At 42.0% G+C, this 26,836-nt stretch overlaps 1 protein-coding gene across 1 annotated transcript in view; it reads left to right on the plus strand.

Annotated features, from left to right (window-relative positions):
- cadps2 (Ca++-dependent secretion activator 2) overlaps positions 1–26,836 on the plus strand; it is a 268,321-nt gene that overhangs the window by 31,816 nt on the left and 209,669 nt on the right. The window contains 1 exon segment of the mRNA XM_031833159.1: positions 13,841–13,954. Within this exon segment, the coding sequence (XP_031689019.1) occupies positions 13,841–13,954 (114 nt within the window).

Genomic DNA, 26,836 nt, shown 5'->3' on the forward strand with positions numbered 1-26,836 from the left:
ACTGCCATAACAAAAGCCAGACTATGGTTTGCAACTGCACATGGACAAAGATTGTACTTTTTGGAGAAATGTCCTCTGGTCTGATGAAACAAAAATAGAACTGTTTGGCCTTAATGACCTTCGTTATGTTTAGCGGAAAAAGGGGAACGCTTGCAAGCCGAAGAACATCATCCCAACCGTGAAGCACAAGGGTGGCAACATCATGTTGTGGGGGTGCTTTGCTGCAGGAGGGACTAGTGCACTTCACAAAATAGATGGCATCATGAGGCAGGAAAATTGTGGGTTATATTGACGCAACATCTCAAGACATCAGTCAGGAAGTTAAAGCTTGGTCACAAATGGGTCTCCGAATGGACAATGACCCCAAGCATACTTCCAAAGTTGTGGCAAAATGGCTTTAAGGACAACAAAGTCAAGATATTGGAGTGGCCATCACAAAGCCCTGACCTCAATCCTGTAAAAAATGTGGGCAGAACTGAAAAAGCGTGTGCAAGCAAGGAGGCCGACAAACCTGACTCTGTTAGACCAGCTCTGTCAGGAGGAATGGGCCAAAATTCACCCAATTTATTGTGGGAAGCTTGTAGAAGGCTACCCAAAATGTTTGACCCAAGTTAAACATATTAAAGGCAATGCTACCAAATACTAATTGAGTTTGTGAACTTCACTCACCCAATTATAGCGGAAATAAATAATTCTCTACTATTATTGTCATTTCACATTCTTAAAGTTGTGATCCTAACTGACCTAAAACGGGGACGTTTTACTAGGATTAAATGTAAATTTACTAGGATCCAACTGTAAATGTCTTACTCACATCGGCCTCGGAGAATGAGAGCTCACAGTCCTTGGGAGCGGGCCGCGTTGGTGGCACAGTGTTATCTTCAGTGGGCAAAGAAGGTATTTAGCTTGTCCGGTAGCAAGACGCCGGTGTCTGCCACATGGCTGTTTTTCCCTTTGTAATCCATGATTGTCTGGCATCCCTGCCCCATACATCTCGTCTCTGAGCCATTGAATTGCAACTCCACTTTTTCTGTACTGACGTTTTCTGTACTGCCTTACGGAAGTAATGGTTTTAGCGGAGCTGGGGATTTCCTTGCCCCCAGCAGCCAGATCAAACTCTCTGCACCATATTGTGACATTTTCTTGATAACTACCTATATACGTGTATACATAGATTTAGGAATTAGAATACTAAGATGGACATGAAGTGTCTTATGATTGTCCAAAGGTCAGCCATGTTGGTCAGGGAGTTGGTCAACCATGGTTTGCCAGTACTGTGATAAGATATTGTGTAAAAAAAATAATGTGAAGTATTCTTCTGCACTGTATGTGTGTTAGCTAGCTAGCCAGACATTTTTTTGTTTGTTATAGGAATGGTTGCTTTAATTTTTCAAATTAACTGCCGATATGCCAACATTCCATTCAAACAATGCAGTCAATACACAGCCGTACACTGGCTCAAATCAGTTTATAGACAAGTTTGTAAATGCAAAAAGTACTAATATCGTATCATATAATAGCACTCAGAGCTAATAAACATTTTATCGTCTGTTTACATAAATTTTAGTCTATTTACACAATTGCTATAAAACCTGTATAAACTGTATTTAGATTTTTGACAATATTTTAGGTTGACTATAATTTCATTACATCAAATCAAATCAAATCACATTTATTTATATAGCCCTTCGTACATCAGCTGATATCTCAAAGTGCTGTACAGAAACCCAGCCTAAAACCCCAAACAGCAAGCAATGCAGGTGTAGAAGCACGGTGGCTAGGAAAAACTCCCTAGAAAGGCCAATACCTAGGAAGAAACCTAGAGAGGAACCAGGCTATGTGGGGTGGCCAGTCCTCTTCTGGCTGTGCCGGGTGGAGATTATAACAGAACATGGCCAAGATGTTCAATGTTCATAAATGACCAGCATGGTCGAATAATAATAAGGCAGAACAGTTGAAACTAGAGCAGCAGCACAGTCAGGTGGAAGTTGAAACTGGAGCAGCAGCATGGCCAGGTAGACTGGGGACAGCAAGGAGTCATCATGTCAGGTAGTCCTGGGGCATGGTCCTAGGGCTCAGGTCAGTTGAAACTGGAACAGCAGCATGGCCAGGTGGACTGGGGACCGCAAGGAGTCATCATGTCATGTAGTCCTGGGGCATGGTCCTAGGGCTCAGGTCCTCCGAGAGAAAGAAAGAGAGAAGGAGAGAATTAGAGAACGCACACTTAGATTCACACAGGACACCGAATAGGACAGGAGAAGTACTCCAGATATAACAAACTGACCCCAGCCCCCCGACACATAAACTACTGCAGCATAAATACTGGAGGCTGAGACAGGAGGGGTCAGGAGACACTGTGGCCCCATCCGAGGACACCCCCGGACAGGGCCAAACAGGAAGGATATAACCCCACCCACTTTGCCAAAGCACAGCCCCCACACCACTAGAGGGATATCTTCAACCACCAACTTACCATCCTGAGACAAGGCTGAGTATAGCCCACAAAGATCTCCGCCACGGCACAACCCAAGGGGGGTTGTCTTACTTTTTTACATCACATGTCTTACTTTTATTTTCCTGCATAAGTGAAAGCAGGAAATGCATCACCTATGCCTCTACTGCCATTCATTCCAATTACACTGGTTTTGGATTTCTCCCTGACCAAGATGGCTGCCATTTTCACCCTATTATGGAACTTTGAGGGTTTATGACATACTGTATCACTAAAAAGTCTACATGGCTATAAGGCTGTTTTTAGCCTTCAGGCTTAAACCTCTTAGGGATCCCTTAAAGCGCCAATCCCGTTAGTGGGATAGATTTGACAACATCCGGTGAAATTGCAGAGCGCCACATTCAAACTACAGAAATATCAATATTCAACATTCACGAAAATATAAGTGTAATACATCAAAATAAAGCTGAACTTCTTGTTAATCCAGCCACTGTCACATTCCAAAAAGGCTTTATGGGGAAAGCACACCATGCGATTATCTGAGGACAGCGCCCGGCATACAAACACATGAAAATCATTTTTCAACCGGGCAGGTGCGACACAAAAGTCAGAAATAACGATATTATAAATGCCTTACCTTTTGAAGATCTTCTTTTTGCAATCCCAAATGTCTGTGACACAATGAATTGTCATTTTGTTGGATTAATTCCTTCTTTATATCCCCAAAATGGTCCAAACATTTCAAACAACGTTCCTAATCCAACCTCTGTGTCCTAAAATGTAAATAATCTATACAATTTAAGACTGGATAAACAGTTTCCAATAGCGAAGAAAATTAACACGCGCACCAAAATACTATAGAGACCTTCAGAGTGACACGTACAAAGAACAGCACTACTTCTTAATTTCTCAAAAGAAAAACATCAAACAATTTCTAAAGACTGTTGACATCTATTTAAAGCCATAGAAACTGCAATCTGGGTGCTAATAAATCAGGATTCCCATAGAAAAATTCACGGTCTTCCACTAGGATAGAGGCAAACTGTCACCTCTGGTCCTCACAATTTCCATAAATAGCTGTGTATGTGTGTGTGCGCACTTAGTCATGGTTGCATCTGCTCTCACCCGAGGTTGTGTCTCAGATCACAATAGAACAGTCACCCTTGGTGCTCCTCTTAAATTATTTCAATAGCTCTGACCGATGCAGAGCAGGCAACACACAATTACTCAATTAGTCCTGACTGTAGTGGAGCAGGTCCACCCACCATGCCCTGCTGTGCTCTGGGAGACTAATGAAGAGGAAGTGGAGAGAGGAAACCGAAGAAGGGAGGGCAGAGTGCACACCGGCATTTGGCAAACACTAAACGACCTGAATACCTTTTTCATACTACAGGTGTGTGTGTGTGTGTGTGTGTGTGTGTGTACAGACTGAAGGTAAAGCAGAGTAGAGATTGTTTTCCCAGGGAGGGAGCGGTTTCCTGCCTTTCTGTCTGCTTTGTCTGACACAAGCAGGTTTGTCCCAGAACAGATCCTTACTGCATATCAACAACGCTTAATCCTCCTCCTTTATATAAACCTATCTATATCTTGTACCATATCCATACAGTGCATTTGGAAAGTATTAAAACCTCTTATTTTTCCACATTTTGTTACATTGCAGCCTTATTCTAAAATGGATTACATAATTTTCCCCCCTCATCAATTTACACACAATACCCCATAATGACACAGCAAAAATAACTGAAATATCACATTTACATAAGTATTCAGACCTTTTACTCAGTACTTTGTTGAAGCAACTTTGGCAGTGATTTACAGCCTCGAGTCTTCTTGGGTATGACGCTACAAGCTTAGATGGCCACCACCATGCTTCACCTAAGGGAGGGTGCCAGGTTTCCTCCAGACGTGACACTTGGCATTCAGGACAAAGAGTTCAATCTTGGTTTAATCAAACAAGAGCATCTAGTTTCTCGTCGTTTGAGGTGCCTTTTGGAAAACTCCAAGTGGGCTGTCGTGCATTTTTACTGAGGAGTGGCTTCCGTCTGGGAACTCTACCATAACATAAAGGCCTGATTGGTGGAGTGCTGCGGAGATGGTTGTCCTTTTGGAAGGTTCTCCCACCTTTATAGACAAGTGTGTGCCTTTCCAAATCATGTCCAATCAATTTAATCTACCACAGGTGAACTCCAATCAATGAAGTTGTAGAAGCATCTTTAAGGATGATAAAAGGAAACAGGATGCACCTGAGCTTAATTTCAAGAAGTCTGAATGCTTTCCAAATGCACTTCTGCTGTCCCCTCTTGAGAAAATCGAGAGAATGTGGGTATAGTGATGGAGAGGGAGGGATTGAGTAATGGTGAAATGGAGAGGCGTGAGAAACATGAGTTCAGAGGTAAAGGCTACTAGGGGGTTTGTAGGGGATTTGCAGAATGAAGAATTTGAGAGAGATGGAAAACTTTTTGTTGCGCTAGACATGTGTTAGAGCGGGTGAGCTAAGGTATGTATCTTAATATGTGCCAGTTTGCTACAGTATGAAAATAATCCTGCAGGAAAATTCTCAGCAACAAATGAAGATCCTGTGTGAGAAAAATAGATGGATATGTGAAAACATCTATGCATTAATTTGTACACTGAAATGTAAAACAGACTGAGATGGAGCGAGGCTGTAGCTAGGTTTCCATTCAGTTGGCGACAGATTTTCATGCAAATATTCTAAAATCCGCATAAAGAAAATGTGCATTTTCCCACCAGAGGTCTGTTTCCACCAAACAGACTTGTTGCGGATGTGTTTCCATCACATTTTTTACTCTCCCGATCGTTTTGTCACAACTGTTGTGTTAAATAGCAAATGTGCCTACTCCAAATGTGTTCTAGCCAACAATAGCTCCAGATACAGTGCGGGTAGGCTAGTCTACATGATGAGATTATTATGGATATTTTTATTTGGAAACGTCAGTCAAGCATCGATCATCATGCAACCAGAATAAGACCCTCTATTTATTGGAAAGGAGCATGAAGCTCATCACCGTGCACTTTCACTACCCAGTGAAGTCCTTCATAACTTATTTCATCTGTAGCCTAATAAACCGCATGGTTTCCTGAGTTGTAGTGGGAGGACCACACACCATATCATCGCGTGACTCCAAGTTTACTCTGATATGATGGTTATTAAATCAATATGTCGCATAAGTGTTTTCACAGCCATTTCTAACATAATTTGTTCGTTTGACATAAAATTAATTATCTGTCTGCGTTTATAAAATTATACCGACACGTCCTGTTTCCATCACAGCTGTCTTGTTTTTTTTCTATATGGTGAGACTTTACTCATAACTGGATGGAAACGTGGTTAGGGAGAGATGGGAAAGAGGGATGGGACTGAGCCCGCTTGTGGCATCCTCTGATGATATCACACGTGAGCGCACTATTGCCTCTCCTAATGGCTCTCAGAAGGAGCGTGCAGCGGTAGATGACACCACTCTACAGCCTACGTATGTTTATGGAAAGAAGCATAAAACCCAGAATACCAGCAGTGGTGTTATATATGTCTGAATCTGGCAACTGGGGCTGCTAATAGTGTTTAAATGTGTGCCCAAGGTAACACAGTGAAAGGTTGTTATATCTGTTTCTCAAACATTTACCTGGCTATCCAAACTCCTTGCTCTGGCCCAAAACTACCACGCCAACGGATGTTGATTTCTTCTCGCACTGAGTCTGGAGCTGAATACCTCCCCGACAATTTCTAGAATGGAAATCCGTTCTAGACCGTATCATTGGTCCCAGATACCGATGGGTTGGGCCAGAGCCAGAACACACGTGGGTAAAGTGGCGTTTTGAAAATGGCTTTGATACTGATTGGTTAGAGATGATCCAATCGCTGATTTACTTTTTTTGTTTTGACTTCACCACAAACGACTTCAAATATTGCGGTCTCATATTGACATACTTTTGTGAAAATATGGTGTATGTGGACACCGCTTCAAATGAGTGGATTCGGCTATTTCAGTCACACCTATTGCTGTTATTGTGAAGTGGAAACATCTAGGAGCAACAACGGCTCAGCCATGAAGTGGTAGGCAACACGCGTTCACAGAACGGGACTGACGTGTTTCAGCACTCTGTTTTCAACACTCACTGTCAAGTTCCAAACTTCCTCTGGAAGCAACGTCAGCCCAAGAACTGTTCGTCGGGAGCTTCATGAAATGGGTTTCCATGACCGAACAGCCACACTCAAGCCTAAGATTACCATGCGCAATGCCAGGTTTTGGTTGGAGTGGTGTAAAGCTCGACACCATTGGATTCTGAGCAGTGGAAATGCGTTCTCTGGAGTGATTTAATCACGCTTCACCATCTGGCAGTCTGACGGGCAAATCTGGGTTTGGCGAATGCTGGGAAAAAGCTACCTGCCCGAATGCATAGTGCCATGTTTGGTGGAGGAGGAATAATGATCTGGGGCTGTTTCATGGTTCGGGCTATACCCCTTCGTTCCAGTGGAACTGTGCTTACAACTTTGTGGAAACAGTTTCAGGAAGGCTCTTTCCTGTTTCAGCATGGCAATGCCCCCGTGCACAAAGCGAGGTTCATACAGAAATCATTTGTTGCGATCGGTGTTTAAGAACTTGACTGGCCTGCATAGAGCCCTGACCTCAACCTCCTCGAACACCTTTGGAATGAATTGGAACGCCGACTGCGAGCCAGTCTTAATCGCCAAACACTAATGCTCTTGTGGCTTAAATGGAAGCAAGTACCTGCAGAAATGTTCCAACATCTAGTGGAACGCCTGTCCAGAAGAGTGGAGGCTGTTATTGCAGCAAAGGGGGGACCAACTCCATATTAATGCCCATGATTTTGGAATGAGGCATGTAGTGTATGGGCATGTAGTGTATGTAGCGAACGATAGAGCAGCGGAATAATTCAGTTTGAGTGGTCAGGCAACTGAAACATGACTCTGGCAGGTACAGTGGGGCAAAAAAGTCAGCCACCAATTGTGCAAGTTCTCCCACTTAAAAAAAGATGAGAGAGGCCTGTAATTTTCATCATAGGTACACTTCAACTATGACAGACAAAATTAGAAAACAAAATCCAGAAAATCACATTGTAGGATTTTTTATGAATTTATTTGCAAATTATGGTGGAAAATAAGTGTTTGGTCACCTACAAACAAGCAAGATTTCTGGCTCTCACAGACCTGTAACTTCTTCTTTAAGAGGCTCCTCTGTCCTCCACTCATTACCTGTATTAATGGCACCTGTTTGAACTTTTTATCAGTATAAAAGACACCTGTTCACAACCTCAGTCACACTCCAAACTCCACTATGGCCAAGACCAAAGAGCTGTCAAAGGACACCAGAAACAAAATTGTAGACTTGCACCAGGCTGGGAAGACTGAATCTGCAATAGGTAAGCAGCCTGGTTTGAATAAATCAACTGTGGGAGCAATTATTAGGAAATGGAAGACGTACAAGACCACTGATAATCTCCCTCGATCTGGGGCTCCACGCAAGATCTGACCCCATGGGTTCAAAATGATCACAAGAATGGTGAGCAAAAATCCCAGAACCACACGGGGGTTACCTAGTGAATGACCTGCAGAGAGCTGGAACCAAAGTAACAAGGCCTACCATCAGTAACACACTACGCCGCCAGGGACTCAAATCCTGCAGTGCCAGACGTGTCCCCCTGCTTAAGCCAGTACATGTCCAGGCCCATCTGAAGTTTGCTAGAGAGCATTTGGATGATCCAGAAGAAGATTGGGAGAATGTCAGATGAAACCAAAATATAACTTTTTGGTAAAATCTCAACTTGTCGTGTTTGGAGGACAAAGAATTCTGAGTTTCATCCAAACACCATACCTACTGTGAAGCATGGGGGTGGAAACATCATGCTTTGGGGCTGTTTTTCTGCAAAGGGACCAGGACGACTGATCCGTGTAAAGCAAAGAATGAATGGGGCCAAATATCGCGAGATTTTGAGTGAAAACCTCCTTCCATCAGCAAAGGGCATTGAAGATGAAACGTGGCTGGGTCTTTCAGCATGACAATGATCCCAAACACACCGCCCGGACAATGAAGGAGTGGCTTCGTAAGAAGCATTTCAAGGTCCTGGAGTGGCCTAGCCAGTCTCCAGATCTCAACCCCATAGAATATATTTGGAGGGAGTTGAAAGTCCGTGTTGCCCAGCAACAGCCCCAAAATATCACTGCTCTAGAGGAGATCTGCATGGAGGAATGGGCCAAAATACCAGCAACAGTGTGTGTGAACCTTGTGAAGACTTACAGAAAACGTTTGACCTCTGTCATTGAGAAACTTTTGTTATTGACCAAATACTTATTTTCCACCATAATTTGCAAATAAATTCATTAAAAATCCTACAATGTGATTTTCTGGATTTTTTGTTTTTTTTGTTTGTCATAGTTGAAGTGTACATATGATGAAAATTACAGGCCTCATCTTTTTAAGTGGGAGAACTTGCACAATTGGTGGCTGACTAAATACTTTTTTGTCCCACTATGTAATTTCAGTATGCATCCATGGTAAAACAGGTTGATTGAAGAGCCTTAATGTCCAGGAGATTAGCCTCACTTTGCCACCTACGCACACACAGACACACTGACACACATACAGTGCATTTGGAAAGTATTCAGACCCCTTAACTTTTTCCACATTTTTGTTACGTTACAGCCTTATTCTAAAATTGATTCTATAGTTGTTTCCCCCCTCATCAATATACACACAGTACCTCATAATGACAAAGCAGAAACAGGTTTGTAGAACAACTGAAATATCACATTTTACATAGGTATTCAGACCCTTTACTCAGTATTTTGTTGAAGCACCTTTGGCAGCGATGACAGCCTCGAGTCTTCTTGGGTATGACGCTACAAGCTTGGCACACCTGTATTTGGGGAGTTTCTCCTATTCTTCTCTGCAGATGCTCTCAAGCTCTGTCAGGTTGGTTTGGGAGCGTTGCTGCACAGCTATTTTCAAGTCTTTCCAGAGATGTTAGATCGGGTTCAATTCCGGGCTCTGGTTGGGCAGCTCAAGGACATTTAGAGACGTGTTCCAAAACCACTCCTGCGTTGTCTTGGCTGTGTTGTCCTGTTGGAAGGTGAACCTTTGCCCCCAATCTGAGAACCTGCTCCAGAGCTCAGGACCTCATCAAGGATCTCTCTGTACCTTGCTCCATTGCATATACCCCGACTCTGCTTGCACTGACCACAAGAGAAGTGACACAATTATTTTAACGAAATATGCAGGTTAAAAAATATATACTTCTGTGTATTGATTTTAAGAAAGGCATTGGTGTTTATGGTTAGGTACATTTGTGCAGCGATTGTGCTTTTTTGGTGAATGCGATTTTGTTAAATCATCACCCGTTTGGCGACGTTGAAGTAGGCTGTGATTCGATGATAAATGAACAGGCACCGGATTGATTATATGCAACACAGGACAAGCTAGTTAACCTAGTAATATCATCAATCATGTGTAGTTAACTAGTGATTATGTGAAGATTGATAGTTTTTTTATAAGAAGTTTAATGCTATATAGCAGCTTACCTTGGCTCCTTGCAGCCACAAGGTCCTTTTGACTCTGCAGTCGTGTAACAGGTGGTCAGCCTGCTACTCAGTTTCCTCGTGGATTGCGATGTAATCGGCCATTATTGGCGACCAAAAAGGCTGATTACCGATTGTTATGGAAACTTGAAACCGGCCCTAATTAATCGGCCATGCCGATTTTAAATCGGTTGACCTCTACACTGTACATACATAGACACACCACTTCGTATTTTCAGCATGGAAAGGACGACTTGGCAATGATTCAGTGGCTGGCATTGAGCTGACGCACACACACACACACACACACACACACGACGGTCTATTGATCTGCTATTCAGAAGGAATTGCTGGTTTTGCCAACACGCTCTTAATTGTTCTGATGAGAGAGGAGAGAAATACTTTGTAATTAGAGTGCATTCACACACACCTTAGTGCACACCTCCCACCCCACCTGCCATTCACAATGCATTTCTCACACACACTCAGTGGAGATGAACACAACGCTGGATAATTCACTCCCGTCCTTGCATTGAATCACCTCATACAAACATTGTTAAATCTTCTCCTAGTCATCTAATATGCAACCCTTTATATCTACCATCTGTGTGTAATGCATTGAGTGCGTTCATACGGTCTTCATCTATCTCCCCATAGTAAATAATAAGCCTTGCCATGAGCGTTCCGAACGGATCATGACTCCTTAACTGTGAAGAGACCTTTTGAAAGGTGATGATGCTTGTTGAGTTTCAGCTCAATTTATGTCTGTACTTATCTGTCTGAGGCTCTGTCCAGGTTTAGACGTCTGTGGCGTGATATGATGTATCTGTTCCGTCAGACCCTTATTTCCTTGCGGAGAGAGGCTGTTTGGTAGAGATACCACTAAAGTCAATGTCAGCACACCTTGCTCCAGGGCTTGGTCATCCTGTGTTAGACTCAAGTTGCATTGCTTCAAACTTTTCTAGAGTACTTTTCCAAACATTCGCGCGCGCACACACACACACACACACACACACACACACACACACACACACACACACACACACACACACACACACACACACCAGCTAGTATTTTCAGCACGGAAAGGACCACTGGGCAATGCTTGTGTGACTGTTATTGAGCTAACACACACACACACACACACACACAGTTGAAGTCGGAAGCTTACATACACTTGGAGTCATTAACTCGTTTTTCAACCACTCCACAAATGTCTTAACAAACTATAGTTTTGGCAAGTCGGTTAGGACATCTATTTTGTGCATGACACAAGTAATTTTTCCAACAATTGCTTACAGACATATTATTGCACTTACAATTCTCTATCACAATTCCAGTGGGTCAGAAGTTTACATACACTAGGTTGACTGTGCCTTTTACATTTCTTGGAATATTCCAGAAAATTGTCATGCTTTAGAAGCTTCTTATAGGCTAATTGACATAATTTGAGTCAATTGGAGGTGTACCTGTGGATGTATTTCAAAGCCTACCTTCAAACTCAGTGCCTCTTTGCTTGACATCATGTGAAAATCAAAAGAAATCAGCCAAGACCTCAGAATAAAAATTGTAGACCTCCACAAGTCTGGTTCATCTTTGGGAGCAATTTCCAAACGCCTGAAGGTACCACGTTCATCTGTACAAACAATAGTACGCAAGTTTAAACACTATGGGACCACGCAGCTGTCATACCGCTACGGAAGGAGACGCGTTCTGTCTCCTAGAGATGATCCTACTTTGGTGCGAAAAGTGCAAATCAATTCCAGAACAACAGCAATGGGCCTTGTGAAGATGCTGGAGGAAACGGGTACAAAAGTATCTATATCTACATTAAAACAAGTCTTCTATTGACATAACCTGAAAGACTGCTCAGCAAGGAAGAAGCCACTGCTCCAAACCTCCATTAAAAGCCAGACTATGGTTTGCAACTGCACATGGGGACAAAGATTGTACTTTTTGGGGGAAATGTCCTCTGGTCTGATGAAATAAAAATAGAACTGTTTGGCCATAATGAACATCATTATGTTTTGGGGATAAAGGGGGAGGCTTGCAAGCCGAATAACATCATCCCAACCGTGAAGCACGGGGGTGGCAGCATCATGTTGTGGGGTTCTTTGCCACAGGAGGGACTGGTGCCCTTCACAAAATAGATGGCATTATGAAGAAGGAATATTATGTGGATATATTGAAGCAACATCTCAAGACATCAGTCAGGAAGTTAAAGCTTGGTCGCAAATGGGTCTTCCAAATGGACAATGACCCCAAGCATACTTCCAAAGTTGTGGCAAAATGGCTTAAGGACAATAATATCAAAGTATTGGAGTGGCCATCACAAAGTCCTGACCTCAATCTTATAGACAATTTGTGGGTAGAACTAAAGTGTGTGCAAGCAAGGAGGCCAACAAACCTGACTCGGTTACACCAGCTCTGTCAGGAGGAATTCACCCAACTTATTGTGGGAAGCTTGTGGAAGGCTACCCAAAGTGTTTGACCCAAGTTAAACAATTTAAAGGCAATGCTACCAATTACAAATTGAGTGTATGTAAACTTCTGACCCACTGGGAATGTGATGAAAGTAATAAAAGCTGAAATTTCTCTCTTCCATTATTCTGACATTTCACATTCTTAAAATAAAGTGGTGATCCTAACTGACCTAAGACAGGGAATTTTTACTAGGATTAAATGTCAGGAATTGTGAAAAGGGGTTTAAATGTATTTGGCTAAGGTGTATGTAAACTTCTGACTTCAACTGTATGTGTATGCTCAAGAGAGCGCACACCTGACTCACACACACAAAGAGGTATGAGGCCAGTCGTGTAATTTTGTGTTGTTGATTTTCCCATATGATTTTCCTATATGAAGAGGCTATTACTCTGCTTGCTCACAAAGTTTTCCTTTTTTTGAAGCAGTGCTATCATTTCAGCCGACTGAACTTTTGGCAGAGCATTCCTTCTGAAAATGAAGAAATTATGAAAAAAATCAAAGTGTTTATCTGAAGATAAGAGTAGGTGCTGAACAGTTTTAAACACAATGAATAACAGGTACATTATAATTCCCTCATCTCACAAGTAGCCACACAGTTGAAAGGCTAAACACTTGTTTAAGTTGCGGAAAACCCATCTCGGAATAACGTTCCCCACCCAGGGGCTGGAGGAGGGAGATAAGTGGCTGTCCACATTGTGTCAGGAGAAACAGCAATATGAATTTGATTATGTTTTTGTTGCTTGTAGTGCTACTGTCAGTGGGGGAAAAAATGTGTTTCATTTTCCAAATAGACTGCCATGTCCCTCATACATAAGCGATGGCAGAGCTAGAGAGAGAAAGCTTTTGGGGTTTTTCTTGCTTATTAAAACTGAACATGTTGGCAAAAGCATTTCTTTCAGACAATAGTAATCATTAGAGAATCTCTGAACAAGAATGATATGGACTGATGGTGTTTTTGAAATTGTTGCCTCACTGTTTTAGGGCTTCTTTGCTGGCACTGATTTGTTTCTGGGAAATAGTTTATTCTACTGATGGCGTGTCAGAGTGACGTAGAGGCATCGTTCCATCAGCACTGTTAAATTGGTTGTCTAGCAACAATTCTGCAGAAAAGAGAGAAAAGATGTCTGAAACCAATAATTTCATTCCGTTCAAACGCATTCCAAGCACTTGAAGTCTTTTGTCACCGAGTACTTCATGGCTTGAACAGAACAAAGTCAAGGACAACAATGACTAGGAAAAAAAGTTGTACAAAAATAAATGTATCAAATCTTTTGTTGATGTGAAAATTAGATAAAAATATGATTTAAATAATATTGTCTTGTTTTAATATTGTTTCTCTCTTTCGTTCTCAGCTTAATAAGCAGCAGCTGCAGGCGGTGAAGGATCACTTCCTGGCCTTCCTGAATGGGGAGACACAGATCGTGGCGGACGAGGCCTTCTGCAATGCTGTGCGCAGCTACTACGAGGTAAGACATCACCCTCGCCCCTAAAAAAAACATTCAGTATAAAACACTCTATATATGAACCTTAACATATAACATTGTCAGTGCTGAAGTCCTTGAGGCCCACAGTCCTGACAGTTTTTATTTTCTCCGTCGCACATAATTTATCAATTTACTGATTGGCCACTGATTGACACCACCATACGCTGTCACTGTGGGCCTGGAGGAGAGAGTTGGGCACTGCATTGCCATTGTATGTAAATGTTGATGTGGGCTCACTGGCTAGCTTCTATTGTGGCATGCTCTACTTACCACCGGGAGCCCAGTGGGGGTTGCAGTTCTCCAGTGCCACACTTGTCTCCCAAGCAGTTGTTTATTTCAGCTGGACTGTCTGGAATCTGTTCTTTAGAAGAAGGGCCTTACCTCTTGTGCTCTTCAATTTTGCCTGACTGGCGCCTCCAACTTAGCAGAGAGAACTACAGGTGCCAGTGGTATAATCTCGATAAACAAGGCTTTTTCTGTCCCACTTAATCTCCGTTATGTGGTTACCCTCCCTCCTCCAGTCTGTCTGGAGATGGATAGGGTCATTTCACTCTTACGGGCCATTTTGTAATTAACGTTATTGCGAGTGTCTGGTGAAAAATATTTGAAATCGATCAACTGATGCGAACAGCTTATGCGTGGGGGGGGATTCTGAAGAGGGCGCTCTCAAACACCTCCACTCCCTCTTTCTCAATACGTCTATCACTTTCCTCATTGCGGCACACTTTTGTATAGTCTTCCACTTTCTTTCCATCCCACTTAGCACCCACATTAAAGTTTTGGTCCGTTCTTCCCTCTTTCTTTCCCTCTTATTTGCAATCAGTCCATCTCTCGTTGATATATTTTATTTTACTTTTTCCCTCTCGCTTTCTCCCTGCCTGTCCCTCGTTTGTGGTCTCCATCTTTGCCCCTTCCTCTCCTCATCCCTCTTTCCCTGTCTTTCTCATCTGCTGCAATTAAAGAGGCTGAGAAGCCTGCTTGACTGATAAGATTTTCATCTCATAACATATGATAGGCACAACTCGCTTCAGAGGAAGAGAAGGCTAAATTTACTGATTGACACCACCATACGCTGTCACTGTGGGCCCGGAGGATAGGGTTGGGCTCTGCATTGCCTCATCAATCTCTTTCCTTGTCTCAGTCTCTCCTTCTCTTCCTTTTGAAGAGAGTTGTGACTATCATACGTTATGAGATGGAGATCTTATCAGTTGAGCGGGCTTTTCAACCTCTTTAATTGCAGTAGATGGGAGAGGAACCCATTGAAGTTTATGCCTGTCTTTGCATGGCTCACTATGTGAAGAGTGTCAGGGCAAGACATGATCAAAGACGACTTGTTATTACTATTCAGTGGACATCGTCTTGAAGTGTAAGTAGCGCATCAACTTTTTGAATACTCAATTTTCCAATGCATCCTTAGAAGGCATCTGCTAGAGTGAGGAAGGCCACAGGCCATATGTCCAATTGGAGGAGGTGGAATTCTGACTTATTACTGTGCTTACACATTTACCCATGATGCTCAGGACTATGCAAATCCACTAAAACAGACTCTCAAAAGGTTCAAAATATTTGCCCTTGTCACTCCAAGTACATGGCATGTGTGCTTGATCATGTTCATGTAGTCGTTGTTGTTCCTATGGATATGTAGGGGCATTGTGTAGTTGGGAGTCAGCAGCAGCACCACTAGAACAGACCCAGGCACCTATAATCCTTTCTAATGTGATCACTGCGTGTCAGGTAAGTCATTAGGCCTGATCAATACAGTAGCTTTGTCAATACACCGCAATGCCCTGTTAGCATCCCACAGTACACTATTAATTTTGTTTATTGATTGCTTACTGCCCTCTGGTAGTCTCCATACCTGCTAGTGTGTGTACAGTGCATTTGGAAAGTATTCAGACCCCTTCCTGTTTTAAACATGTTTTACGTTACAGCCTTATTCTAAAAACACACAATGCCCCATAATGACAAGGAAAAAATGTTTATTTCTAGTCTGATGACTAGAAATGCCAAGTGTCACATCTGAAGGAAACTTGGCATCATCCCTATGGTGAAGCATGGTGGTGGCAGCATCATGCTGTAGGGATGTTTTTCAGCGGCAGGGAATGGGAGGCTAGTCAGGAGCAAAGTACAGAGGTCCTTGATGAGAACCTGCTCCAGAGTGCTCAGGATCTCAGATTGGGGCGAAGGTTCATATTTGATCGAACATCTCTGGAGAGATCTAAAAATAGTTGTGCATCCGACGCTCCCCATCCATCCTGACAGAGCCTGAGAGGAATTGCAGAGAAGAATGGGAGAAACTCCTCAAATACAGGTGTGCCAAGCTTGTAGCGTCACACCCAAGAAGACTCCAGGCTGTAATCGCTGCCAAAGGTGCTTCAAGAAAGTACTGAGTAAAGCAGGGGTGGGCAATTCCAGTCCTCGGGCCTGATTGGTGTCAGTTTTGTCCCCAGCCCCAGCTAACACACCTGACTCCAATAATCACCTAATCATGGTATTCAGTATAGAATGCTGTTTGATGAATCAGCTGTGTTTGCTAGTGATGGAGAAGTGTGACACCAATCAGGCCCTCGGAGTAAAGGGTCTGAATACTTATGTGATGTGATATGAAACTTTTTTTTTGCAGAAATGTGTACAAAACTGTTTTTGCTTTGTCATTATGGGGTATTGTGTATAGATGAGGGGAAAACAATTTCATACACTTTAGAATAAGCCTGTAAAGTAATACAATTTGGAAGAATGAGGGGTCTGAATACTTTCCGAACACACTGAATTTTCTGCTCTACCTCGGGCATTTTCTGCTCTACCTCGGGCTTAACATTTACACCACGACCATGTCTGTCAAAAGTTTGTATTACTGTAATGATGGGGCGGTGAGTCGGAAGCAGGTGCAGGTGAAACGTTTTATTAAAACAACAAAACCAAGAACTCAACACTAACAAGGCAGTACGCCGATACACAAGAACAATACCAACTGGTGAGTGAACCTGGGAGAGGGACATATAAAGGGGAGGAAATGATGAAGGTAATGGAGTCCAGGTGTGAATCATAATGTCGTACGCCGGAGGGGAGGAGCAGACGTGACAATTACCAATAGACTGATCAACATAGCACTTATTGAGAACAGCAACCAGTGAACCAACATTACTTTCTCTTTATTGGCTCTTCTTTTTGTTCAGCTGCTGTGCAAAAGTTGGATGTGTGTAAAACCATTGCTTATCATTTCAACCCATTCTTAGTGAGGGTTCTTCAACTGTATTAATGAGGTGTATGGGAAGCATGGAGGCAATAAAGTGGAGGACTGGAAGAAGAGGGGAAAGCGAGAGGAGTGTTAGAAAGGAGAAGAACAGGTGATGATGGAGATGATTAGCATGGAGAAAAAAGGGATGTCGAAGAGAAAGGCATGTAACTGGTGAGAGAGGAAGAATGGGATGTGGAAAGAGATTGAGAGAGACAGTGGGGGGAAGATGCTTATCTAGCAGTACCGTTATTACATTTTTTACATGTTTATTTTATCAGGGAGTCATACTGAGAGAAGAGCCTGAAGGAATTTCTGTAGTTAGCCATCCCTGAGACCGGGTGTGGTGACTCGTTTTGTCTGAAGTTCAGTAAAGATGGACTTTTTGTAAAAGGGCTTTATACATAGTAATCTATCAACCTCTGTGACATCAAAGAGGACCAACTAACTTTCTGGTAGAGAATTCAGTTATGAGTACTGTTTCATAGCCATTTGGAATCACAACACTTCATCCAGCTACTTATCACTGCATTCATGCATAAACTTGATGAATATGAAATGACAGCTCACCAATGTCAACTCTGAAATGTCTTTCTGTGTATGCCTGTATGAAATTCTTATCCCTATGTGTCACATTGCCCGCACGTACTGTATATTAACTGGCTTATGCATTTATTTGACAAATTTATGCCTGTAAGATATTTAATTGGACTGCATCATTGCAGCTGTCTGATATTTAGCTAATTAACATCTTCCCAATAATTTCGCACATAGGTTTCACAGTAAGACGGGAAAGCTTGGCGTAAAAACAGGATTTTATATTTTACATTAACATGTCAGAGAGCACATTGATATGCTACAGAACAGAGTACATCTTCAATTACGTAGCATAACACTGACCATGTGTGCCATAGTGGCTGTCACACAGTTTGTATAGCAAATTATTTCAAAATGGAAAAGATTCTCCAGTGATATTAATCAAGGCATCATTCCATAATTTTAACTCCAGCAATATTTTCATCAGTCAGTGTTAGTTCCTTCAGTTGTCACTCTTTCATTTATTTATTTATTTGATAAGACATTTGATACTGAATTACCAGAGAACATTATTCAAATTCGTTCTGCCGTCTATTTTGGGAATACATCAGATTTGTTTTGAGATCGATACACGATGTGTTCTCAAGCTGAACAAACATGAGTACTGACTAATTGGTTAGTGCTACTTTTTCAGTTCTTCTAAATTACCAATCAGCTCTTAGTCCATTAATTAATCATGATTTTAATTAGTTTAATTACAATTTGACACCAGTTATTTAATTACAGCTTTTTGAATTTCACCAAGGAGTCAATTTCATTGGACTGACCGCCCGACCATTCGTTAAGAGATATCAACCTCATGAACAATATGGTCATGGCCAAAGCGCTGATCAAGATTTCGCAGCCAATTCAAACTTTTAAAATGGAGTCCAATCTCTCAGAAACTAGCCGCCCACCCAAGATTAAAGGACTATCGATTGACTAGGCCCAAGATATTCATTATCACCTGGCTTTGAATGCTTAGCATTTCTAGGGTATTCATATTGCTTTGTGCTCTCAATTGGAGATAACGATCTCCTGTGCTTTGTGCGTGCGCCTGCTTTATCCCTGGAAAATAGGGAATTAATACATCACTCATCACCTGGCTCTGTGAGAGGTGAAGTGGGCTTAACAGACTTCATCTCTTGTTCTGTGTCTGGTGCCTGCTAGCCGTCCACTGGGTGCCTGACCGTACAAACCACCAGCATGCTCTGTGTGTGGGTTAAGCCCCTTAATCACTACCACGTGGCCAAGTTAGGTGTTAAATATGCAGGTGAGTGATACTCCTTTGTAATGAGGGAGTCTCTGGATAATTATAATTATGGTTGTGATGTTGATTGTCTTGTATTGACTTAGGTCTTTTCATTGGATCTGTACGTGCACACTCATTTGGTGTCGGCTTGCTACCTATACAATGACATTTAGCCCTGCTTAGTATGCAGAAGGCGTTGGTGGGATTTTCCTACACCCATTCCTTTCAATTATTTATTTACCTCATATTTTCCATTTATCCCCTGTTGCATGCTATTCCTGCTGGTTGACAGCCTGGGTAATTTCATTTCTTCTCATCAGTCTGTCACCTCACGGTGTCAAGCACTGACAGAGCCACCACACTTGTCTGATAGAGGACAATGTTACTTAGCAACCTGTGGATCCTGGCAAACCTGAGGGTATGGCTTAGAGGTGACAGCCCTCAGTCCTCCCACTCGGAGTTGTGTGACAGCGCTGGTGACCAGTAGAGGTTGCTTACACATCTTACATGGAGAAACCTGGGAGATGTGTCTTCGTCATCTCTTTAATCCCTCCACAGCTGTAATGCGCCAGATCATTGCGCAAAGGCATGTACAGGACTTTAACTGTCTTCCATGACAACTCTGATTGACAGGCCCATGAAGAGCCTGTTTTAACCAAAGTGTGAGTAAGACAGGCAGACAATACCATTGACCTTTTGAAAGACTAAGGACTACACATAGCCAATTAGGTGGCCATCAAGTGAGAAATGAGGACTGGGATCCACATTGATCCATTTTGATTCACCTCAGTCCTCATCAGTGCCTGCCAGTGTCCTGCTACCCGAAGACTTCCAGTCATTGTGCTAATGCTAGTTCATACTGGACACAGACATAAAATGGTATCCACAAGTTCATCTGACTCTGGGGAAGTAGAGAAAGGGTCTCTGCCACAATCCTGAGTATCCCTTGAACTAATTTACCACACGGCGATGTCACAATGGAAAGGCCAAAGCTCCATCCCACCAAAACAGGCTGAAATGTCATGTGATCTTTTCAAACCACTTTTACACTAAAAGGACATTATCAACATTTTCACAATATTATTCCAACCTCATAGTGTGGAAATATATATTAATATGAAACATAAAAACCACGACTGCACTGGGCCTTTTTCAATTATTACTTACTCTGATTCTCTCTACTTTTTGAGGTGTAAAAACAACACCCCTTTAAAAATGACACTCTCGGTAACACATTCTGTATATAGCTAGCTAGCATAGCTGTCTATGAATCCAGAGAATCTCTGCCACAACAGAGGAAGTCTGCTCTGTCCCCTGCAGCAGTCAATTCAGCGCTTCTTTCTCTGGTGGCTTCCTGGGACAGAGTGGGAGCGTGGTGGCTCTACGGCAGCTCCTGCAACCGTCTGTTTGCTTTGATATATGGTTGTGTGAACGCTCCTAACGTGGCATGAAAGTGGATTTACTGTTACTGAGGGGGAGTGCAGTAAGGAGAGTAGCTTGGATTGTGGATAATGTGTGGATTCAGGTCTTAATGTGTGTATTTTTTGTATCTAGTATTGTGTATGTACATGGTTATGTCTGTGTATGCATGTGTGTGTTTTGGGGTGTATGTGAGGAAGGAAAATGTGTGCGGGTATGTGAGTGTCAGTCAGGAGGATGAGAATACCTTGCTTGAACCCTCAGTTGTCCATAGATACTGTGGTTAGTAACATCTCACTTCCCCTCAGAGGGAAGATAGCAGTCATGTCTCCCAGTCCATTATGTACAGACAACAGAATTGACACTTCTGTCTGTGATGTGTCATTTCTTCTTATTTCTTGTATTTTTTTATACCAGTATTACATTTGTTATTGATAATTGCATTGTTGGGTTGAGTTTGCAAGAAAGGAATTTCACTGTACTTGTGCATGTGACATTGAAACTTGAAAATCATGAACTCTCACTGGATGCTTTCGTTATGTTCCTCCAGACATGTGTCAAGCCTTTGCAGAGCTATCAGATGCATTCAACTGATCACTGACTTAATTTGTGCTAATGTCACTCAAAGCAAAACATGGACAGCTGTCTAGGTTTGCACTTTGAAATAGTGGTTATATTGTTCACTCCAAAACCAAGGTTTTTCAGACCTTCAAGTGTTGAAATCCATGTCCCTCGTCATCCGGATCCAAAGATGGGCACCGTGTCATGTAAGGGTTTCAGACGGTGCCAATCTTTCCCATTTAATTAAGGATTGAGGCATACAGTATAGTGGGATCTACAACAGATTGGTGTGGGACATCTAAACATTAGACTGCTTTGAGACAAAGTTTATTTGGCGTGAACGCTCACTTTAAATCTGTCGCTCTGTACCTGCTGTTCTCTCCTTGCACAGCGTTTTCCCTTTCAACAAAGCAACAGATGAAAAGAGGCTGCCAATCAATCCAAAAAATAACTCCCTTTCATGATTTTTCCCTTTAGAGTAAGATGAAAAGTGCAGTAAAGACCCTCTGTATAAACATCTACCATCGCCAGTGCTCCATAGGCACGTCATTATCTTTACTTTTGCCTTGATATCCCTTTTGTTAGGCGACCCAGTGGATGAAAGACCTCAGTGGGAACTAGGTGGGACACCATTTATGTTGGTATATTGCCTTGACCAAATTGGTCCGTTTGTCCCAGGCCCCCATGGAGAAATATAGTTTTGGACTAATCCAAAGGGGTTGAAAATAATTTCCCCAGTTTCCTGTATGTTGGAGTTTCGCAATGATTGTTCTATGGTGAGTTTGAGAATCAACAGGCACCAGAAGGTTGATTGTGTTGTAAACCTGTAATTTGGTCAATTCCATTTTCATCTCAGCTGTGCTGCTTTAGTGCTGAAACCGAACTTATAAATAATGTGAAATGCATAAAAGACTCAATCTTCACTGAAATGATGCACTGATGTCAATGAGATTTGTGCAAATGTTGGAGTTACTCATACATATCTCAATTTAGGATTTTGCCATCAGTCACATTTCACAAAGTCGTTTGCCACAGGCATGAGTCACCTTGAAGCGATGTTGGCAAGACAGAGCCTCTGATTGTATCTGGAGACCTTAAAAGGAAGAATTTGGTTCACAATGGAGAAAATATTTAACCACTACATTCAGTGCATTCGGAAAGTATTCAGACCCCTTGCCCTTTTCCACATTTTGTTATGTTACAGCCTTGTTGTAAAATGGATGAAAATAAAAATCATTATCAATATAAACACACAATACCCCATTATGACAAAGCAAAAATAGGTTTAGACATTTTTGCAAATGTATTACAAATCAAAAAAACTATACCTTATTTACATACATATTCAGACCATATCCTGAGGCCCATTGTCATGCCATTTATCTGCTGCCATCACCTCATGTTCCAGTATGCTAATGCACAGCCCCATGTCACAAGGATGTTTACACAATTCCTGAAAGCTGAAAGTGCCCCAGTTCTTCCATGACCTGCATTCTCACCAGACATGTCACCCATTGAGTATGTATTGGATGCTCTCTATCGACACGTACGACAGCGTGTTCCAGTTCCCGCCAATATCCAGCAACTTCGCACAGCCAGTGAAGAGGAGTGGGACAACATTCCACAGGCCACGATCAACAGCCTGATGAACTCTATGCGAAGGTGTTGTGTCACGCTGCATGAGGCAAATGGTGGTCACACCAGATATTGATTAGTTTTCTGATCCACACCTTTTTTAATGCATCTAAGACCAACAGATGCATCTCTGTATTCCCAGTGACGTAAAATCCATAGATTAGAGCTTAATTTATTTTAATTGACTGATTTCCTTATATGAACTGTAACTCAGTAAAAATGTTAAATTGTTGCATGTTGCGTTTATTTTTCTTCAGGGTATGTTCAAGCAGCTTAGTCTTGGAGGTTTCGCAGATCACAGACAAAAGAGCACATAAAATCAATCAGTAATGAGCGATTTGTAGGAGATTCATAGCGGAAGAGTGTCAATGCATCTCCCCTCTCTGTGTGTGATCTGAGTGTTGATTGACTCTGGCTCGTCTGGCCTTGTGTAATTCTTGAGGGAATCCTCACACTGGAATCCTGTGCTTTTGTCTTTAAATGATGCCGATGGGAACTGTAAAACAGAGGTGCCGTTCAACAAGGGTAATAGTTTGCAAATGTTGGCTAACGTTAGCTAACATATTTCATTTGTTTAATGTTAGCCGCAACCGTTCGCTAACGTTAGCTAACAGTCTCAGAAGATGGTGTGCGGCAAACGTAAGTGTTTGTTTCGGGTCTAAACTGCTTCTAAAAATAGTCAAGTGACCATGTAACGTTCTAAGATATTTAGTAGGAATAGCTAAGTCGTTTTCAGTTTTTGAAAATTGTCTCTAAAAAGGCACAGTAATCCTAACAAAAAATAGTTGTTTGATGTTTCACTGTAACATGTTGGAATGTTTATTAAATCGTTCAACTAAAATAGTTACTTTGGCAAGAAGCGTTGTTGAACTCGTCTCAGGACTACTATTTGAAGCTGCTCAACAATCAGGATGAACTACTGCAGCAACTAATCACATAACACCTGACGTGAGTTTGTGCCTTGCAGGTTCTTCAGGCTCATCTTTCAAACCATGACCTGTTTTTCTGATTATTAATGTCTGACTAACTGAAACACTCATTGATATCCTCCATAAATCGAAAGATATCCGACATACCACTTTTCTCTCTTCACTTCCCCTACTTTAGTTACGAAGCACGAATCAGACAGCAGACTCGGTATTAAATGGGGGAAATAATGGATGCAGTTACGTATTGTATAGTTTTAAAACTCCAGTATTTTTCCTTCATAGCTTGTTTTCCTTCATCTTTAAAAAAATTAAATGTTTTTCAGCACTTTTATTTCCATGATTGATCAACACCTTTTCTCATGGCTCTCCCTTATCCCTCTGCAAGCAGACATTTGGTGAGCAATATGTTTGGAACATTGAATCGCAATAAAATCACAGTATTGAATGTTAATACGTATAGAATCATAGCCTCGTACGAACCATCCTGGTATCACGAGATTTTGATTTGTACGAGGCTGATAGGTCCCGAAACAATATGTATTGCGATTCTCATGACTCTAAGTATCCTGATAATATCGTATCGTGAGATTCCTGGCAATTCCCAGCCTTAGTATTAAACCTATACAAGTGCATTCGTAAAGTATTCAGACCCCTTCCATTTTTCCACATTTTGTTACATTACAACTTTATTCTAAAATGGATTAAGTAATATGTTTTACTCAATGTAAACACAATACACCATAATGACAAAGCGAAAACTGGTTTTTAGAATGTTTTGCTAATGTAAAATACCTTATTTACACAAGTATTCAGACCCTTTGCTATGAGACTCGAAATTGAGCTCACGTGCATCCTTTCCATTGATCATCCTTGATGTTTCTACAACTTGGAGACCAACTATGGTAAATTCAATTGATCGGAAAGGTACACACCTGTCTATATAAGGTCCCACAGTTGACTGCATGTCAGAGCAAAAACCAAGCCACGAGGTTGAAGGAATTGTCCGTAGAGCTCCGAGACAGGATTGTGTTGAGGCACAGATCTAGGGAAGGGTACCAACAAAAATGTATGCAGCATTGAAGGTCCCCAAGAACAAAGTGTCCTCTATTCTTCTTAAATGGAAGAAGTTTTGAACCACCAAGACTCTTCCTAGAGCTCAATCGGGAGGAGAAGGGCCTTGGTCAGGGAGCTGACCAAGAACCTAATGGTCACTCTGACAGAGCTCCAGAGTTTCTCTGTGGAGATGGGAGAACCTTCCAGAAGGACAACAGTCTTTGCAGCACTCCACCAATCAGGCATTTATGGTAGAGTGGTCAGACGGAAGCCACTCCTCAGTAAAAGATACATAACACCCCATTTGGAGTTTGCCAAAAGGCACCTAATGGACTCAGAACATGGAAAACAAGATTCTCTTTGGCCTGAATGCCAAGTGTCACGTCTGGAGGAAACCTAGCACCATCCCTACAGTGAAGCTTGGTGGTACCAGCATCGTGCTGTGGGGATGTTTTTCTGTGGCGGGAACTGGGAGACTAGTCAGGATCAAGGGAAAGATGAACGGTGCAAAGTACAGAGATTTCCTTGAAAACCTGATGCAGAGCACTCAGGACCTCCGACAGGGCTGAAGGTTCATCTTCCAATAGGACAACAACCCTAAGCACACAGCCAAGACAACTCAGGAGTGGCTTCAGGACAAGTCTCTGAATGTCCTTGAATAGCCCACCCAGAGCCCGGACTTTATCCCGATCTAACATCTCTTGAGAAACCCTGAAAATAGCTGTGTAGCAATGCTCCCCATCCAACCTGACACAGCTTGAGAGGATCCGCAGAGACGGATGGGAGAAACTCCCCAAATACAGGTGTGCCAAGCTTGTAGCTTCATACCCAAGAAGACTCAAAGCTGTGATCGCTGTCAAAGGTGCTTCAACAAAGTAGAGAGTAAAGGGGATGAATACTTATGGAAATGTGATATTTAATTTTGTATTTTTTGATACATTTGCAAAGAAAATTATCTGTTTTTGCTTTGTCATTATGGGGTATTGTGTGTAGATTGAGGGGGGGGGGGGGGGGAACTATTTAATCCATTTTAGAATAATGTTGTAATGTAACAAAATCTGGAAAAAGTAATGGGATCGGAAAACTTTCCAACTGTATTCAACGTCTGCATCATCATGATGTTTCCTTTGGATGATGTTGTTTTGAATAGTTTGGCCGGCAGGGTTTTGTGTGCTTATCTCCCAGACCCAAAGCAAGCAGTGGGTAGTCATTTTTTTGCCTCTATTTCCCTCTTCTCTTTCCCACTCTTTCTCTCCTCTTCATGGCCTGTTTACTGCCCAGAGGTTAAAAATGGGATTACTGTTTGTCTGTCCGGTAAAACAGCAAAGCTCAGGGTACTGGCTTTGAAGTCTGAGAGAGCTGTAAGTGAAAACATGTTTGTTCAAATATAGTCTATCTGGGGGGCCCTCTTCGATAGTTTCTCCCACTCTTCTGACTCTCCTTTAATTTCCCTGTTGGTCTCTCTTCCTTTCTCCCTCACTCTTCATTTTTGTCTTTTGTTTCTCTCACTTGCTCTCTTTCTCTCTATCCCTCAATTGCTCTCTTTCTCTCTCCCTCTCTCTCTTTCTTTCTCTCACTCTCCATGTTAGTCTCCCTCACTCATATACACACACACTGAGTGTTATATTGTAGAGGTGACCATCACGTAGCAGGAGTCCACTATCTTTCAGAGTTGCAGGACAAGGGAACTCTGTCCGCCTCCTGCTGTTTTTTTATTGAAGTTTTATTACGTTGTCTTGTTTTTCAATCAACCAACAAAACACATTCCACATTCGCAGATGTGGCAGACTTTAAAAAAATAAAATAAATACAAATAATATATATAATTCATAAGGTCATAAGTGAGATTTTCAAGAGGGAGAAAGTCAACAATCTGGTCAATCCACATTTTAAATGTAGGAGAAGTATTAGAGGCCCACAATAGAAGAATACATTTCTTAGCAAAGTATGTAATATTCATGAGCACATTTTCTCTGTCAGGATCAAGAACAAAGTCCTGCTGGGCATTAAGAAGAGATACACAGGGTCATATCAAACTACATCCTAGTATTTTCTGTGCAGCAGTATGTACAGATTGCCAAAATCTGGCAATCTCTCTACAGTTCCAAAATACATATAGGTTTCACTTTCAGAGGTACATTTTTTACAGTTAGGAGAGATGTCTGTTTTCATTCTATGGAGTCTCAAAGGAGTGTAATAAAATG

The sequence above is a fragment of the Oncorhynchus kisutch genome, linkage group LG10 (assembly GCF_002021735.2).
Source record: "Oncorhynchus kisutch isolate 150728-3 linkage group LG10, Okis_V2, whole genome shotgun sequence".
Taxonomy (NCBI): domain Eukaryota; kingdom Metazoa; phylum Chordata; class Actinopteri; order Salmoniformes; family Salmonidae; genus Oncorhynchus; species Oncorhynchus kisutch.